The sequence below is a fragment of the Camarhynchus parvulus genome, chromosome 5, assembly GCF_901933205.1.
Source record: "Camarhynchus parvulus chromosome 5, STF_HiC, whole genome shotgun sequence".
Taxonomy (NCBI): Eukaryota; Metazoa; Chordata; class Aves; order Passeriformes; family Thraupidae; genus Camarhynchus; species Camarhynchus parvulus.
Window position 1 is genome coordinate 16,579,839 of NC_044575.1, and position 16,593 is coordinate 16,596,431.

Below are 16,593 nucleotides of genomic sequence, written 5' to 3' on the forward strand. Positions count from 1 at the left end.
CTCCTCTAGTCCACAGCACCTTCCAATAGGCCATTTTCACTTCCATCCTCAGTATCATCCCAAAGGAAATGATGCCCAGTCTAGGGCCAGACCCAGCTTGGCATATACCATTCCAGTTTAGAAGGAAGAAACATGAACTCATTGAAGGCTCACAGCACCTAAACCCCCAGCACACCTGCTGGAAACTCTCACAGTTGTTTTTCAATGGAGTTCTCTCACTGTGGTGATAAATACTGAGAGGAATAAAATTGAGTTTTGTTTGGTTCACTGGGGCTGTAGGCTATTGCTATAATAAAGATTTATGCATGGAGAAACAACAATCCCAAAGCAAAGCATTCATGTGAAACTCCATAAAAAAAGATTAATCTGACCTTGTACAGAGAAATGCTTTACCATACTACTTGTCAAACAGTGGGATGCAACCCAGCAGAGGTTCAGTAGAGAGGTCCCTACTGCTCAGCTTTTCATAAATTACACCTGAAATAACCCCTAGAAGCTTTGATGAGGAGGGAGGTAAGGTAACACCCTTCTGTCTACCACTGCTGATTTCCAATCCCTAAGAAAACTAAAGCCAGTCTCTCAGCAGCTACCTTTATATTCTACAAAGCCTTTGACTTTCCCACAGATTCTCATTAAAGGTGATGGAAAAGGAAGTATGCAACTGCTACCAAACCTACATCATGGATATGTATCACCCTCCTGCTGTCAGAGAGAAAAGTCTGCTAGAGGAGACAAGGTCCCAATTTTCAACTCCATTCCCATTGGATCTGTACCAGGCTTTTGACTCACTCCCAGTTTTGTTCATTCAGGCTGTTGATACCAGTTGGAGAATCAAGAACTGTACCCTGTGTACATCACTTAAAGCATGTTTCCATTGCTGCTCACACAAGCAGAGAACAACAAGTTAATTGTATTTCCCTCCCAAACAAAAAGGATTCCCTGCTTTCTCAGATGCTCAGGACACTTGTCTCTCTGCATGATGACTAACATCACACTCTAATACACAGGATTGGGTCATCTTCTTCCCCACTGCCTCTCCCTCCCAAATCTTCTCAATAGCAGGATCATGTTGCTCAAATTGCCCATCTCTCCATGGCAGGAGTGGCTGACCTTCTCTCAGTCTCCCAAAGGCAACAGTGACCCAATACAATGAAAACCAAGGTGTGATTGTCTTGTTAGCCTCCTCACACTTTGCTGTGAGACTAAATGTGATATAACTCATGGTAAACTCCAGACTGCTCTGATTCCACTGCTTGCTGATCAGTGCTTTTAGTTTGATGGGGGGCTGTCTCAGAAGGGGACAGTAGGATCTCAGTGTTTCTCAACTTAGCTCACGACAGGAGACAGAAGCTTCTTGCACAAAATTATTCAAATCCTTTTCAACAAACATGAAAGTAGTAGGAAGACCCGAGAGCCAGCTGTTTCTTTTGAACAGTGATACTTTCCAAAACAATTTTAAAGTTCATGGCCTAGCAAATATATTGCTTACACCAAACTGCATACAAATTAGTATAACCTTCCTAAGAAACTGAACAAATAACTTCAACAGACAGCCTGTGCTGTTTTCCATCACATTTAAACAGCCTGCAAGGTGGACAGCTGGGCTTCTTTTCTGACAGACACTATGAAGTACAACACATGAGCAGGGAGGGGGCTCCTGGAAAATGCTCCAGCAAAGTAACTGCCCTCCACCTGCACCAGCTCCCAGGATGAAGAGACAGAAACAAATGGAAAATTTACAGCCAGTCCTTCCTCTGTAACATTAACTGCAAGTTTGGTCCGGTGATGATATAAATGATACAAGCCTTTTGCCTTTCAGTGAGGCTGGATTACCAAATCCTCACTGATCATCTTTCAGTACTACATTTCACTTCCTAATGAATACACACCCCAGTAGAAGAAATTACAGACAATTCTTTGGGGTAAAATAGTTGGTCTTAATAGCCTGGAAGGATTATTAATTAATCTGCCTGGTCCTGATGTGTACATATATAACTTTGGTGCTCAAGAATTAACCAGCTCTGGCTACTGGAAGACAGAGTCTCTCAGAATCACACAGAGGGTGTCAGTGACCTCTGGGAACCACCTGGTTCAACCCCTTCCTAAAGGCAGAGTCAGCTACACAAAGCTGCACAGAGCTGTGTCCAGTCACCTTAGGAGCATCTCCAAGGATGAAGATGGACAGTCACCCACAGACTCACTGGATACCTTTTTCCAATACTTGACTATATTAATGATAAAAAATAACAAAAATATTCTGCACCTCTAATTGGAATTTCCTTTGGTTTTGACCTGTGCCTGTTATCTCTTGTATAATCCCTGTGAATCCTTCCAAAAGCTCTATTTTCCTTATATTGCACTACAAGGAGTTGAAGACATGAATAAAATATACTCCCTGCTTTAATTTCTTAAGACAGAACAAAGCCAGCTCTCTCAAGCGCTCAGAGGACGCGCAAATGGAAAGCCTCTCAAAGCCAAGTCTGTCCTTGCACATCATGTGCCCCACAATCCTCACAGTGGCTCCCCACGGATCCCTTCCCTTCAGGTATTCATGTGTCTCTTCTACTGGGGAGCTTTAAATTGGGTTAAGCACTTTAGATGTAGCTTTTTCTTATTCTGGAAGAAGGTGTCATTGCTTCTCCATGTCAAGAAATGTAAGGGAATGTGGGGCTTGGTATGGTCCAGAAAGACCCAATTACTACATTTATAATTTTATTCTGATTTGAGACAAAGGTACATTTGAAAGATCTCTGCTTGATTTTAGACTATAATTTGATATGAACAGAAATACTGTCAAAGGTAACCTCACATCCTGTACAAATCCTTCCCTTCTCATCCTATATTTAATACTGAGGGTGTTAATAGTGTCTGTCCTTTTTGAATAAATTATGCCAAAACTTTACCTCCTGTCACGGAAAGAAAATGAGCTCTATCCCTGCTGAAACCAGGACACCTAAAAATTCGCAGAGCTCTATTTTAAAGTCAGAAGAACTTAATGTATTTTATAAGAGCCATACTTTACCATGCTGCTGAAAATTTAAAGTTTTCCTCAAATTTAATATGCTTTGTAATTATTCAATAATTTTATAATGGGTTATGTAATTTATATTTAAATATTATTAAATGGATTGAGTGAAGATGTCTCATTACTATGGCTGGCATTGTTAAAACCTTTTATCTTCCTGTAGAAGTGTAGCATCTCCATGCCCAACCTAATTATGACAACAGAAGCATCAACAAACTTTGATGCATTAGTCAAGCAACAAAAAGGTTAACACTGTCAGAGGTTCTGAATGCTATAAACTATTGACAAATTTACTGCATATTCCACACTTTGGAAAAATTCAAGCCACCTAAAAAAATCTGAATCAATGCCACAATTGCTGCTGAGATACTGAAAAAAAGAACTCCAGGTACTGGAGAACCACTCACTCTTTATATAGGTCCTGTATTTTTGCCATTGTTGGATCTGGCTTTGTAAGCAGAGCAATATGAAGCTCAACCTCAAGCATTTTCAGACTTCCCAGAATAGCTTTTTAATAACATATTGGTACTTGACTTTTACAGAATAAAAATGCATATGGTACAGATTTTGTCAGCACTCAAAAAAACCCAATGAAACTTTCTTCCACTTTTGAAAGCAAAAGTATTCAATGTATCAGTAGTTCTCACAAGAAGTTTGATTTAACATAATTCCCTGAAGGCATCTTGATCTGATATATTAATAGGGACTAGGAACATTACAAAAGATTCTCTTTTTTTCTTTTTAAATTTCCTCTGGTTTTCTTTTCCAAGGTACTGAGCAAGGAGAGGAGAACAGAAGAGAAAGTGCAGTGGAAATTGTACTTAAAAGTGACTTCCTCTGCAGCCTGGAAGACTTTTACAGAAAAAGAGCAGTGAACGAGAAATGAAAGGACAGTGCCTAGACTCAACAATAACTGGAATTACAGTCAACAAAATCCCAGTGTATTAATCTATTGCATGAACTTCAGAGCCAAAGGGAAAGGGCAGTTTGTTTCTACCAATTTCCATCACAGCGGATTCTGATTACACATCCCAGTACCAAAGGTTTTGCTGACACTCAGTCTGAACACTCCTTTTGTTAGTTCCATGCACTTGCTCCTACTTAGCACTCTTTGCAGCACCACAAATGCTTCCTTTCTGTCCACAACATTTATAGTCCTTGAACATTTGAGGATTTATGGTCCCATCTGAGCCTTCTCTCCCCCATGTTGTGCATATTTAGCTCTTTAAGTACTTCCTTGGAAGTAAATCTCTTTAGTCTCACAATCATTTTTTTCAGCATAAAAATGATAAGTTTGCTCATAAACTGTAAAAAGCCAGTAATGTATATGAGCAAACTCACGAACAGAAACTCCATTATGAAAACGTCATGTATCTAAATTTGGTTCATCAGCTATTATTCTCTGAAAGCCTTAATGGCTAATTCATTCTGATTGTGACAAAGCCTTTCATGCCTTATGCCTGCTGGATATATAGTACAGCTCTGTTTATGTTTGGACTATATATTTTATGAATGTGCAAAAAACTCCTGCCAATCAAAAAAGCTCAAAGAAATCTGCAGTAATTATTTCTGGGAAAATATACAACATATGCAGCCTTAACACATTAACAGTGTTTCATTTTAGTCTCATTACTGCTTTCAGTTGGAATCGTTCAGTCTTACTGCATTAGTGAGTGAGAGTTGAGAGACCTGATATTCCCATACTATGCATCAAAGGATTTTAAGTGGTATTTTATGGCATCTCTAATATTTTTTCATATTCTGCAAAAACTGACTCAAAAATTAATGAAGTGTCATCAAATAGTAGCCAGGTATCACTCTCCTATCACAACAGAGGGTGGGTGTAGGCCCTTTAGCAGATCACAGATTCCTCAGCACTAATAAAGGTCTCACTGGCCTTTGACTTCTATAAGGGTTGCTTCCTTTCTTCTGCAAACCTAATGCAAAGTGTGACATGATCTAGTGTGATTTTATACCAGTCAGGAGACAAACTCATCTTACTTGTGAAGTATGAGTGGATGAGGAAGAAAATAAAACATCAGAGTAGTCCCCATGTCACTCCACTCATGACAAAGCAGCTCTTGAGTCCATCTAACACAGGTAAGAGATACAGCCAATACAACTAAAAGGCTCTGGCTAGGGTTTAATCCAACCTACTCCATCTATGGTAAAGTCATGCAATGTTCTTATCTAGAAGTGTCAAAACAGTGCCTAGAAACTGTGAAGTATGTGTAAGTGAAGGAGATGGTGAGAAAAAGACAGGCAAGGAGAAAATAAAGGACAAAGTACAGTATTTTGTCTGTATTTAAATTCTGCTGCTGGTTTTATCCTTGGTTCTGAAATGTGCTACACAGAAGAAGGTGCATCAGATGCACGCATGTCAGTCTTGCAGTAGCTTAAAAAATGAAGAAGCAGGCAGTGTGGCCTATCTAATTCTGCCTTTTAGTTGGTAATACTGAGGGTCTGAAATATTTGTAACATCAAATCAACTCTGGCTGTACCTTGTGTGGCATCAGTGATTCACACAAACTAGCCTCCATTTCCTTACCTCCAGAGTTACATTTTTCTGAGTTTCAGGTAATTCTACTCCTTACAGAGAAAGAAGGCAATGTTGCTCTTCATTTTAGGTTGCATTACTAAGGTGGTTAAAAATAACAGGAGAATGATTGGGAATAAAAGTACACATGCTGCTTTACTAAGCCTATTGTGTTCTATCCGAGGAGATAATCTTATTATTAGGGAAAAAAATAACAAATGTTATGCTCAAAAGTGACATGAATGTCTGGGCTGGTAAGGAACACACAGGTTACCTGTCATTTACTTTCAAAATGGGACTAATTCTCTTGTCTTTCAGCTCTTGCAGATGATCCCAGGTGGATCCTTGGATCTGGAAATGGCTCAGAGCCAGGCTTCTTTTGAAGAACCTCTGGCACATGAGAGTTGTTTGAATGCTGAGACAAAAGATGGGAGAAGGGACACTGTAGGTGACAGGAGAGCTTGAGCCTGCACAGACTGCCAGAGAAGCTGACATTGCCAGTAGACTTTAACCTACAAGGAGTTAGGAACTCAAACACTGATTGCCATTAAACAAACAGATTAAATCTTCACCTGACCTAAATTAGTACAGCTCCCCTGACTCCTGCAGGGTGTGGTGCTGCCACACTTTGTGATGACCATAAAGCAGTGTCTTGGTGCTACAGAAAGAAATGGGGACATTAGATAAATGTTCTTCCCTGACCTAAGAGGCTCCCCAGGGAACTGGGTCTCCAATCCAGCCAGAGTTTAGTTGTATGGTTTAGTTTAGTTAGGTAGTCCTGCAAGAAGCAGGTATTAGGACTCAATGATTCTTATGGGTCCCTTCCAACTCAATACTGTGTGATTCTGTAACTCAAAGCACAACAGGCATTAGTGGTATGGCATCAGCCTGTATTAGAAAATTAAATACACCCTATGAGGTAAGCCCTTCCTACACATTGACCCTAGGGTCAAGTCTAAAACTAGGTGGGAAGGAAACTTCATTCTTTCTCTCTTCAGTTCCCAGATCCTTTGATTAAGTGCTCCCAGAGCTGAAGAAAAGAAGGGAGGAAGGGGAGGACTCAGACAGGTTCCATCCCTTCACAAGTTTCAGTACCAGCCAAGAGGAAGAAGCTAAAAATGAAAGACAAGGAGGAGCAGATTCTTCATAATAGAGACAACCAAACTAGGGGAGATTGGTGCTCAGTACTTCCAGTCCAAGCAGGCAGCAAGCTGGAATTTCACATGCAACACAGCACTGCACAGAGAAGTGATATACACCATGTATAACACTCTCAGACTGTATGTATGGCATCTGTCTGGTCTCAGCATCACTTGCTTGCTGCTGTGGCTGCAGCCAGCATTTCCCTGATTTTGCTAGTTTGATTGCTGAAACATCAGCTCGAGTGCTAAACTGGAATGGGAATCTACTGCTTGATCTGTAGCATTAAATTACTGAGATGAAGTCATTTACAGGCTGTTTCTTTCCCATTTAGTTGCTTTGAAATAAATTCCCTGTCACCAATGAAGTTTCAGCTGTCAGCTCTCTGGATCCAGTGATACTACTGAAAACAGTAGGGTTTTTTTAGTTTCCTTTTCTTCCTACTCATTAACTTTTTCCTTATTTTCTTTATGGCTGTTTCACTTACAGATGAGCTGGCTGGAGTTCAGAAAAATCTCAACTGCACAGTACAAAACACCATGGGCACTCATTTTCCCCTTGGACTATTCCATAAATGAGAATCTTTTGATATCTGAATAGTCACACAGCATCAGTGCATTCCACAGCTGGTCCTGACCTAATATCAAGTTTTAATTCTCATTTTATTCATCCCAGCAGCTGTGATGAACTACTTGCTTATTAACACAAAGTTATCATTTCAATTAAACTGAACATACAGATCTGCCTATTAATGATTATTTTCCTTCCCCTTCTCATTAACCATTGTTTCAGCTTTTCTACAATAAAAATCAGAGTTATCCACAAATCAGGATATATCAGAATAAGGGGAACTGGGTACATCTAAGCCACTTTGTTAATCCTGTTAATTAACGCAATTTTGTTAACGCTTGATGTGATGGAACATACCCAACCTTGGTGGTTTATAAGAAGGCAGCTGCCTTCAGATAATCAGAGAAGAATCAACATTTTGGCTGTTTAAAGCCCTTTCCCTTTTTAATTTATTCTCATGTAGGTAACGTGTGGAGAAGGATCCCCTCATCCTCTTTTGACTAGATTATTGGCCATGCTCCATCCCAACCAAAGCAGAAGATGGTGTTCTTGGCACCAAATCATTGGAGGGAAAAAAAAAAGTGCCACAAAATCTGAGGGCGAAATAAAGAACTACCTATGAATCTTACCTCCTGATAGGACACAGGTTATTATTTAAGTTTCAAGTGTCTGGAAACGTTGTATCTATTTGTGTGTGCTGTAACAACCAAATAGAGATGCCCTTCACACAGGGCCCCATACTGGTTTTTACCAGTATTCCTATGATCTCCTGGACCAAAAGTCCCTGTTTGCAAAAACATACACACTAGCCCACATTCACAGATCCTTTCCAGCAGCTTCTCTAAATGTTCTGTTTCACATTTAACTGAAGGCAGTGGTGCAATTCGGCTGATCAGCTCAGCTGGGACAGCCTACAGTGTTGCCCACAGAAAACAGCTAAGGCTGCCAATTATCATTTTCAACAAAACAAAAAATTGAGAAATAATTTTGCTTTGGGAGATTTATTTTTCATTTGGACACAATACATATGATAAAAGAAATCAGAATTATCATTACTATTATAGAAACATGGACTAAATGCTTTTTAAAGGTCACTGAAGCACACAGGATGGCTAGATACATTCTGATATAATCACAGAAAGATGATGAAGGCACTGAGTTGTGATTTAGATAATTTGGGTTTGCTCCATGGCTCTCTCACAATCTCCCAGTGCAACCTAGGCAAGGCACTTAGTTTCACTTTGCTGCAGCTCTCTGTCTAATGAGAATAATAATATTTTCCATTTGTCTTATCTAATTAGACAGTAAGCTCTACTGGTCAGGTACCTCTGCTTCCCAGGAGTTTTATACAGAATGAGCATCCTCATGGGCTGCCTGCAGGGGATACTGTAATACAGGTAATAAATTACATAACCCATCATGATTTAACATCAGGCACTGAGACTTTGACCCTGGACTATCCAGGGAATAATGAATGACCTTTTTCAGGGCAAGCATACAAACATAGATACCTGCTAAACATGTCGAAAAGGCAGAGAATTCAGGCAATTTAGCTCCTCAAATATAGATCTTAAGCAATTAACCTAAAAGATAATGTTTACACAGATCCTTAAGGATCAGCTGGGTCAACATTTGAGCACTGAAGTACTTAATCAGGCATAAATCTCTTTAGCATAAAGAAATGGTCTGTTCAGGTGCACCTACAGCACCTGCCTGAAGTCAGCACTATGATCAAGCCACCACAACTGATTTTGTGTTTGAGTGGCAGAGCAAAGTGGTGTCTCAGCTCCTACAAGGACCTGCCCTCAGCAGGAAAGCACAGTGCAGTGGGGTTAAGAGCACACAAGCCAAACGTTTTGGTAAAATTGACAAAGATGATGGATATGGCTAACAGCTTTGATGCACATCAGAGATGTATGGCAATTCCAAAGGGAAAACCAGCAAAGATGGATTCCTAATTTCGTGTCAAGATAATCCATAGAGATTTGCAGTACAGCTACATGATCCAGAAATGCAGGACCAAATACCTATGAAAAAACATCAGTGGAAGTCCATAAATTAACCTGCTCAAGTCAGACTCCTGGCTTATTCTCTCTGTCACTGGTTCAGGCCACTGACCCAGCCCATTACAATAAAGCTGCCTTTTTCTAACTACAGCTGAGCTTGTAGCAGAGGGACCTCAGTCATACAGTCTCGAGCAACAATACTTGAATAAATGTTAAACAAGTCTTACTGAAGCAGGAAAGCACTGTTTGCCTATTTCATTCAACAATTTGCATCTATATTCTGATGTAAGATTATATATACCAGGTTGCATACTTATCTCAAGAATGCCTGTTGCTTTGATTTCCCTAGGGAAATCTAATAATGAAAAAGTTTATCTTCTTTCACATTGTAGCTGGAGCAAATAAGAATCAGTGCAAATATCCATTTTTTGTTCACTGACATCTTAGAATGACAGCTATAAAATTTGCCCCATCTATGCATTTTTGCAGAATGCATAAAATGGTTGATGGTTCCTTTTATTTTTTTTCTTTACACTCTTAGATTTTCAAATTATTCTATTCCTCTGAATGCAGAGAAATAGGAATAGGTCTGTTTCTTAAGAGACTAAGGAAGCACTGACTTTACATTTTCCTGACTGTACATTGCTACTGAGTAAAGAATATCTGCAGTGGACACCAGGTAATTCCTTTCAAGTCAGTAAATCTTGAAGCTTTAGACCATCTAAACTCTCAATTCAGAGACTTAATGTGGATCCTCCTGACTACTGCACACAGCTGTGCTAAACTGTAATTTACAAAGTGAACTTCACTTCTGCTTTCAATCTCCTTTTCCCACCTGCCCTCTACTTCTCAAACCACTTGGTCTGCTCTCCCTTCTTTCAGAAGTCATTGGTAAATGCCAGAAGTAAGTAATTACTAACATTCACACCTAACACCACAGTAGCCTAATACCAAAGAGCTTACAGGTGTGCTCTGACAAACCAATACAAATGTCATATGTGCAGAACACAAAGATACATGATCAGAGTCTCATCTGCTCTGCATCTCAGTGTATGAAATGTAAATAGGCTCAAATGTCTCTCTAATACTGCTCACTTTTCATTCACTCAAGCAAACTCTGTGGGCAACTCATCCCTTGTCACATCATCAAACAGAAGCACTACTCCTAAGGCAACACCTTCCACAAATATCCTGTGTCTACCATCACATAAACTTCTGCTCCTCCAATGTAGGTGGGCTGAGATAGTCCTGCTTCCCCTCAGTTCATTTTAGGATCCCCACAGTGCTCCATGCCTCCTGCAGTATCTCAAATATCTTCCTTCCTCCGAGCTGCCCACCGCAACAACAGCAGCACATGCCCTCAGCTAGTAACTGCCACAGGCTTTCCCCCTTCTTCTGCTTTTAGGAAGCAGAGCAAGAAGTGCTCCTGTTGTATGGGAAATTTGTCTTTCCAGTCCTTGCAGATCAGACTCCCAACAACCCCACATGAGGATGAGGTGCACTATGGGAGATATGAGTAAAGTGAGGTCCAAATTGCTCTTGGTTAAGCCAGGCCTGACCATGTGGTTTGTGGGCTTAAAATGCCACAAGTGTCTTCAAGGAGATCTTAAGGATGTGATTTCAGAGTGGGTTGCAACAGGATACAGCACAGGCAGAGCATTCACATCACCTTTAGTACTGTCTGTGGTCATATTTAACATCCCAAGCTTTCTGCCATGCTGTGTGGAGTCAAGGAAAAGGGGAGGTCAGTGAAAACTGCTACTCACTCAGAGACACACAGCAATGTTTTGCTCAGTGGAGTGATGTCTGATCTCACATATGCAGGATATAACATAAGTATTTGCCAACCCATCATGATAACATCCCTAGCTATTCCCCCAGCTTGGTTTATTCCGTTTGCTCTTTTTTTTGTCCACTCCTAAGCCTCACTTCATCAGACTATTGTATACAGACTGCTGAAACACACAATGTATGCAACATTCTAGCTTCTACTTCTTGCTTTCCTTTTCTTCGCATTTCCATTAATAACTTTTCCATGCTTTTAAGCCCACTACAAATTTGTTACAACTGCCTGCAGACCTCGTTAACTCCTGCCTATCCCAGTTCCCTAAGTTTGTTTAGTTTTCTGAGTAAACCTGGTCTAGTGAAAGGTGTCCCTGCTTATGTCAGGGGAGTTGGAATTAGATGATATTTAAACTCAAACCATTCTGGGATTCTAGTGCTGGGGCTCGACAAATATCAGGAGGTGAAGGCAAATTACCCAAATGCATTATCTAGGGACTAGTACAACACAACCAAACAGCCTCCATCTTCCCCGCTTAAACACCTGTGCAAACAAACTTCAGTTGCTCCATTTCTACCTTCAAAGCTCCTATTTCCAAATGGAATAAAACATTACAAGAAGTTAGCTAAAGCAAATGCTTCATAGGGAGATACGGCAGCTGCATCACACAGGAGCCAGACAACTTACTCCATGAGTGGCTGTCACATTTGTGGCAATGCCTTCTGGAGATATAAATTCAGTTCCAAAAGCAACCTTAGCTACTACCAGGACCAAGGCCAGATGTTAAGTGGCAGCCAGGGAGATGTCGAAAGGAGTGTAAGGACTTGATCCAGAAGCAATTGTTAAACATTGTGTGTGTCACAGACATACAAGGCTGGGAACACTTAGGAGCCTTCCCTTTACAATTTAGATGGTAAATCCGACCGCCAGCCAGCTGCAACAAAACAAGCCTCTAAAAAAAGCAGACAGAGCATTTTCAGGGCCATGAAAAAAATCCAGAGATATTCTAGGAAGACATAATTTTCATTGTGGCAGAACACTGTGTTGAGAACACCTGTGGAGTAAGAAAAAGATGAAGGAATGTAGCAACCACACACTCTAAGAGCAGCCCTGGTTTGATATTCAGCAATTTCTTGAAGGAAAGAATTTGTTTTGCTATCTGTGTTACCTAGAAAAATGGGAGCTGGCCAAAACCAAATGCCCCAGCTCTAAACTTGAAAATACTTTCAAACACAGGTCAAATAGAACCAGCAATCCGGGGAAAGGAAGACTAAGGACAAACCTGCATGATGAGGCTTTGCTCCCAGAAACAGGAGCTGCTACCACCATCCATTTCTCTTCCAAAGACATAGGCGTAACAAAAACAACGCAGAAGAACCCAAAAATCTCCCTGGTATTGACTGACAGTGAGAAAGTACCAATGCAATGCAATGTGGAAAGTTACTCTAGAGCAAATAAAAACTGAATTCAATATGGACTAATGAAACCCTATTTCAACCCTCTACAGTTGGGCTTATTCAGAATTAAAGCAGCTATAATCAGCTCTAACATAACTCAATTTTGAAGAAAATTGAGTAAAAGAGAGGCCACACTGAATAGCTACAGTACAGAAAGGTAAGGACAGGTAGACAGAGTGAAATGTGGGTACCAAATCAGATCAAGCTTCCCAATTTTCCTGTGCAGAGAGTTCCTAAATGAATTTGGATTCCTTTGCATTACTTAACTTGATCTATCAAGTGCAGTCCCTACGTCAGGCACTGAGGGACGCTGGATGCTGAGTGCTGTGCATGTCAGCAGGAGCAGTACCTGCAGCATTTCCATCTCCCATGGATGCCCAGCTGCAGGGGCTGAGTGCATTCACCCTACCTGGGCAATGATGGCTGACCAAGGGAGTCTCTGCCCTCGCCAAAAGGAAAGATGAAGGAAAAAGAACCACAAGAGATAAAATCCTTAAACTCCTCCAGTACTGAGGACTGCCTGCCAGATCCTGACCTGATCCTGACACACAAGCAGGCACTGCTCACTGCTGTCACACCTGGGCTAGGCATTCAGGAAAGCACAAAGTAGGTGATTAATTTTGCACATATAAGCTATACCATTAGACTTTGCACCCTGTGGGCTCCTGCTGCATTGGCATTGTTGCTGTAATCCATTACATCTGTCTGAGCACACACTTCCTCCACAAAGTGTATATTTATAGGACTGTTAAAAATGTCAAGGACTTTCAGCTTCAGATTCTGACTTCAGCCTTCCCTGTTTAGATTTTCACTCACATAACTGCCTTAATTTCCATTTATATTGTTCCTTTTCATTTCAAGCCACATACACAGCCTTTACTAGCCTAGACTGACTAGTTCTGACTGCCTAAAAATCAGCAGAAACAACTGATTAAGGCAAGGGCCTGGAAAAAGTCCTCTATTGAGGCTTGGAACCTCAGTCACTTAAGGATTTGAGTGCTTGTGTACCTTAACTCATTCTGTATTTCCAAGGGAAAATAATTATGTGAAGCACAGTAAGGAACAGCCTTTTACAGAGGAATCACCAGATGACCAGCTGAACCACAGCTCCTCTTCACTCTGAGGTTTGCCAAACCCCATGGTGAAGTCCTAGACTTGAGCAGGAGGATCACCTCACTTCCTGGTCCTCATCTGAACAGGATGCAAAATACACACTAATGCCAACTACAGGAGGTATTCACTGCCCCTAAATTTCACCTTGAAGTGGCATCAAACTGCATTTTGATAAAATACACCAGGGATGTGGCTCAAGCTTCTGTGAAATCATGGACAGCTGGCATCTTATTAATCTTTGATTTCACAGCAGTCTCCATGTGCTGGCACCTTTGCTCCTGACATCTCAGCTTCTGGAGAGTTAATAGTTGGAAAAACCAGCATTGTCAAACCTGACGGTTTTAATTTTCAATTTAAACCAGAATCAACCACTTCAGAATCAACCTGTTTCCTGCCTGCATTGATGTCTCTGCCCTGGACTTCAGATAATCAGTGCCACTAGGGTAAACATTTGGAGTGGATTGCTATCAAACCTGAGTGAAAAAGAATTTAAAGACACACTACAAAAGATGTCTTCACAAAACTCTTCCTCTTCTCTGAAGAGTCCAAGGAAACCTCTACCACCACTAACAACTCCTCCCTGCAGGTCTCATCCTCCATGGACAGCATGGTCAGGAATGACCTGCAGCTCCTCACGATTATCAAAGCCCATTTCACACACGACTCAGTCTCATCTGTGTCGAGTGGGCAGCTTCTGTTGAGATGCAGGTCACTGCAGCATGCATTGCAATAGCACAAGCATCACAAGACAGCAAACACTACAGCAGCTCAATACTCACACTCAGCAGGAGGCACTTGTTTTCTTTGATGGCACCTATGCAGCCCACGAAGCCAATGATCATGATAAACGTCCCTGTGACGATCAGCAGGTTGGCAGCTGACAGGGATGGGAAAGAAGAGGAGAGGGTGGCAAAGTTCCCTTGGGTGACAGCCAGCCAGATGCCTACACCAAGGATTCCACAACCTCCCAACTGGGAAAACAAAGAGAAACAAAGAAACTCAGTTATTGTATCCAAGCAACCCCAGATATAAAACCATGTCAATATGGCAGTAGAGCAAACCAGCAGTCACACCTAGTAAGAAATGATTTCTCCTTATGACATTTTCAGTAGGAAAAACAAAAGAGAAAGGAAAAAACAAATATAGAGAAGTCATCAGTAAGATGCAACACTCAAAAAGTCACAGATTTCCTCAATTCAAGACACAACCTCCAAACCAGGTCTTTTGCTCTCTAGTTAAAAAGCAGATGCTGAATAAAGGATAAATTCCCCAAGGGTCAGCTCTTGAAGGGATTGGAAAAATCCCTGTCCTATTTAGGGGCCTTAGAGAACTGCCCAGAATGGCTGAAGCATTTTTGATTCCCCATTCTTCCCATCCCAATACCCTGTCTCTCACCCTGACACATTCATAAGCAAACCTTGCCAGAGCAGCCCCCTGCCAGGACATCTCACACTCCTTAGTTCCTGTCTAAGGTTGAGCCTCTCCTGGAAACAAGAGAGCATTTAAAGTGTAAGGCAAAGAGGATTTTGCATCATTATTGAGTCACACAGCACAGCATCACTTAGGTTTCTTTCTTTCCTGCTCTCCCCTTAAAATAACCAATTTTTATTGAGTTTATAATTGCACTTTATTATCCAAATCAATTAAAGGCTTGGAATGAAATTGTGTTCATAGACTAGTAAGCCAGACATATGCAGGAGCATATCCACTAAATACCTGCATAAAGTGGATGAACATAAGGCAGCTCATGAACCAGGGAAGGAAAAAGACAGAGCTAATCCTGGGGCAGAGCTAAACCTCAGAAATGAAACACAGAGGAGAAACACAAAAGCCAAAGCAATTTCTTATACTAATTACCAAAGTTGTCTCTTAATGCCACTGAATTCCTCCTCAAATAACAGGCAATAAAGGCAGCTGTGATTTAAGGCAGCATTCCTCACCCCAGCTGCAAACCAGTCTGTTTTGTTCAGAGCTAAGGAACCAAATTATACCTCACATCAGTGTACCTCAGCTGCACCAACCTGTGTTTCTCCACTAAGAGAAAGCAAACTCCAAGGCCCAGGGACTCAAATCCCCTCATTCAGGAGTCTGCATATTTCAGGCATCCTCACATCACTGTATTCAACCTTTCACAAGTACCCTCTTACAAGTGCCCTGGAGGGACAGTCCATGCCCTGACCTGGCACACTGGAAATATCTCCCCTCTATTCCCACTTACAGAGCTTGATCATTAACACTGTCCAAAATTATTAAAGAATAACCAAGGGAGAGGAGGAGGAAGAATACCTAGAGAAGGTAACCCACAGAAAATCATTAGGCTAAGGGAGGGGATATAAAGAAAATCTATCACCATAGCCCAAGGAAAAAAAAATTAATCATAATATAGGAACAAATTCCCTAAAGAGGAAATAAAACTCTGAAGGTCTACTGAACAGAACAGCATCAAAGGAGATGTAGAAGTACCTAAGCTAAAACCAAACAGGTCGCAGTGCTGAAATACAGTCAGGAATAGCACTAAACTGGCTGAGGAATGGGATGAAAAGCAGAAGTGCACTTCTGCCTCTTCAGCTTGGTGGATGTTCGCCTCAAGATCAGCCTCAGAGCTGCAGGCACACAGAGGCTGCTCAAACAGCCCAATTAAGCCTAATGAAGGCAGATGCCCAAGAGCAGCAGAGCTATGACCTTGCAATACATTTAGCTCTTATCTTCAGTTCTTTGTTCTGAAGCAACTCAACAGCACCAATAAGAGGCAGCTTATTTCATCACCTTTCATGCTCCCCCTGCTGCTACACTGCTTTGAGCAGTACCAACACCCACAACCATCACCTGTATTGCAGGAGGTGGCTCTCACTGAGGATGCTGCAAAGGCAAGACCTGCTTGCCTGCTCCTCCATCATCCACTAAATTCTTATTGATGCACAATGCTTAATGCTTGAGACATTGTTACCTGCATGTTTGAATTC

The 16,593-nt window shown here is 41.2% G+C and overlaps 1 protein-coding gene across 11 annotated transcripts in view; it reads right to left on the reverse strand.

The window, feature by feature from the left end:
* TSPAN4 (tetraspanin 4) overlaps positions 1-16,593 on the reverse strand; it is a 416,627-nt gene that overhangs the window by 51,685 nt on the left and 348,349 nt on the right. For all 11 annotated transcript variants that reach the window (XM_030950222.1, XM_030950221.1, XM_030950220.1 and 8 more), the window contains one exon: positions 14,410-14,601. In XM_030950222.1, coding sequence (XP_030806082.1) covers positions 14,410-14,601 — 192 coding nt within the window. The remainder of the gene's footprint in view (positions 1-14,409; positions 14,602-16,593) is intronic.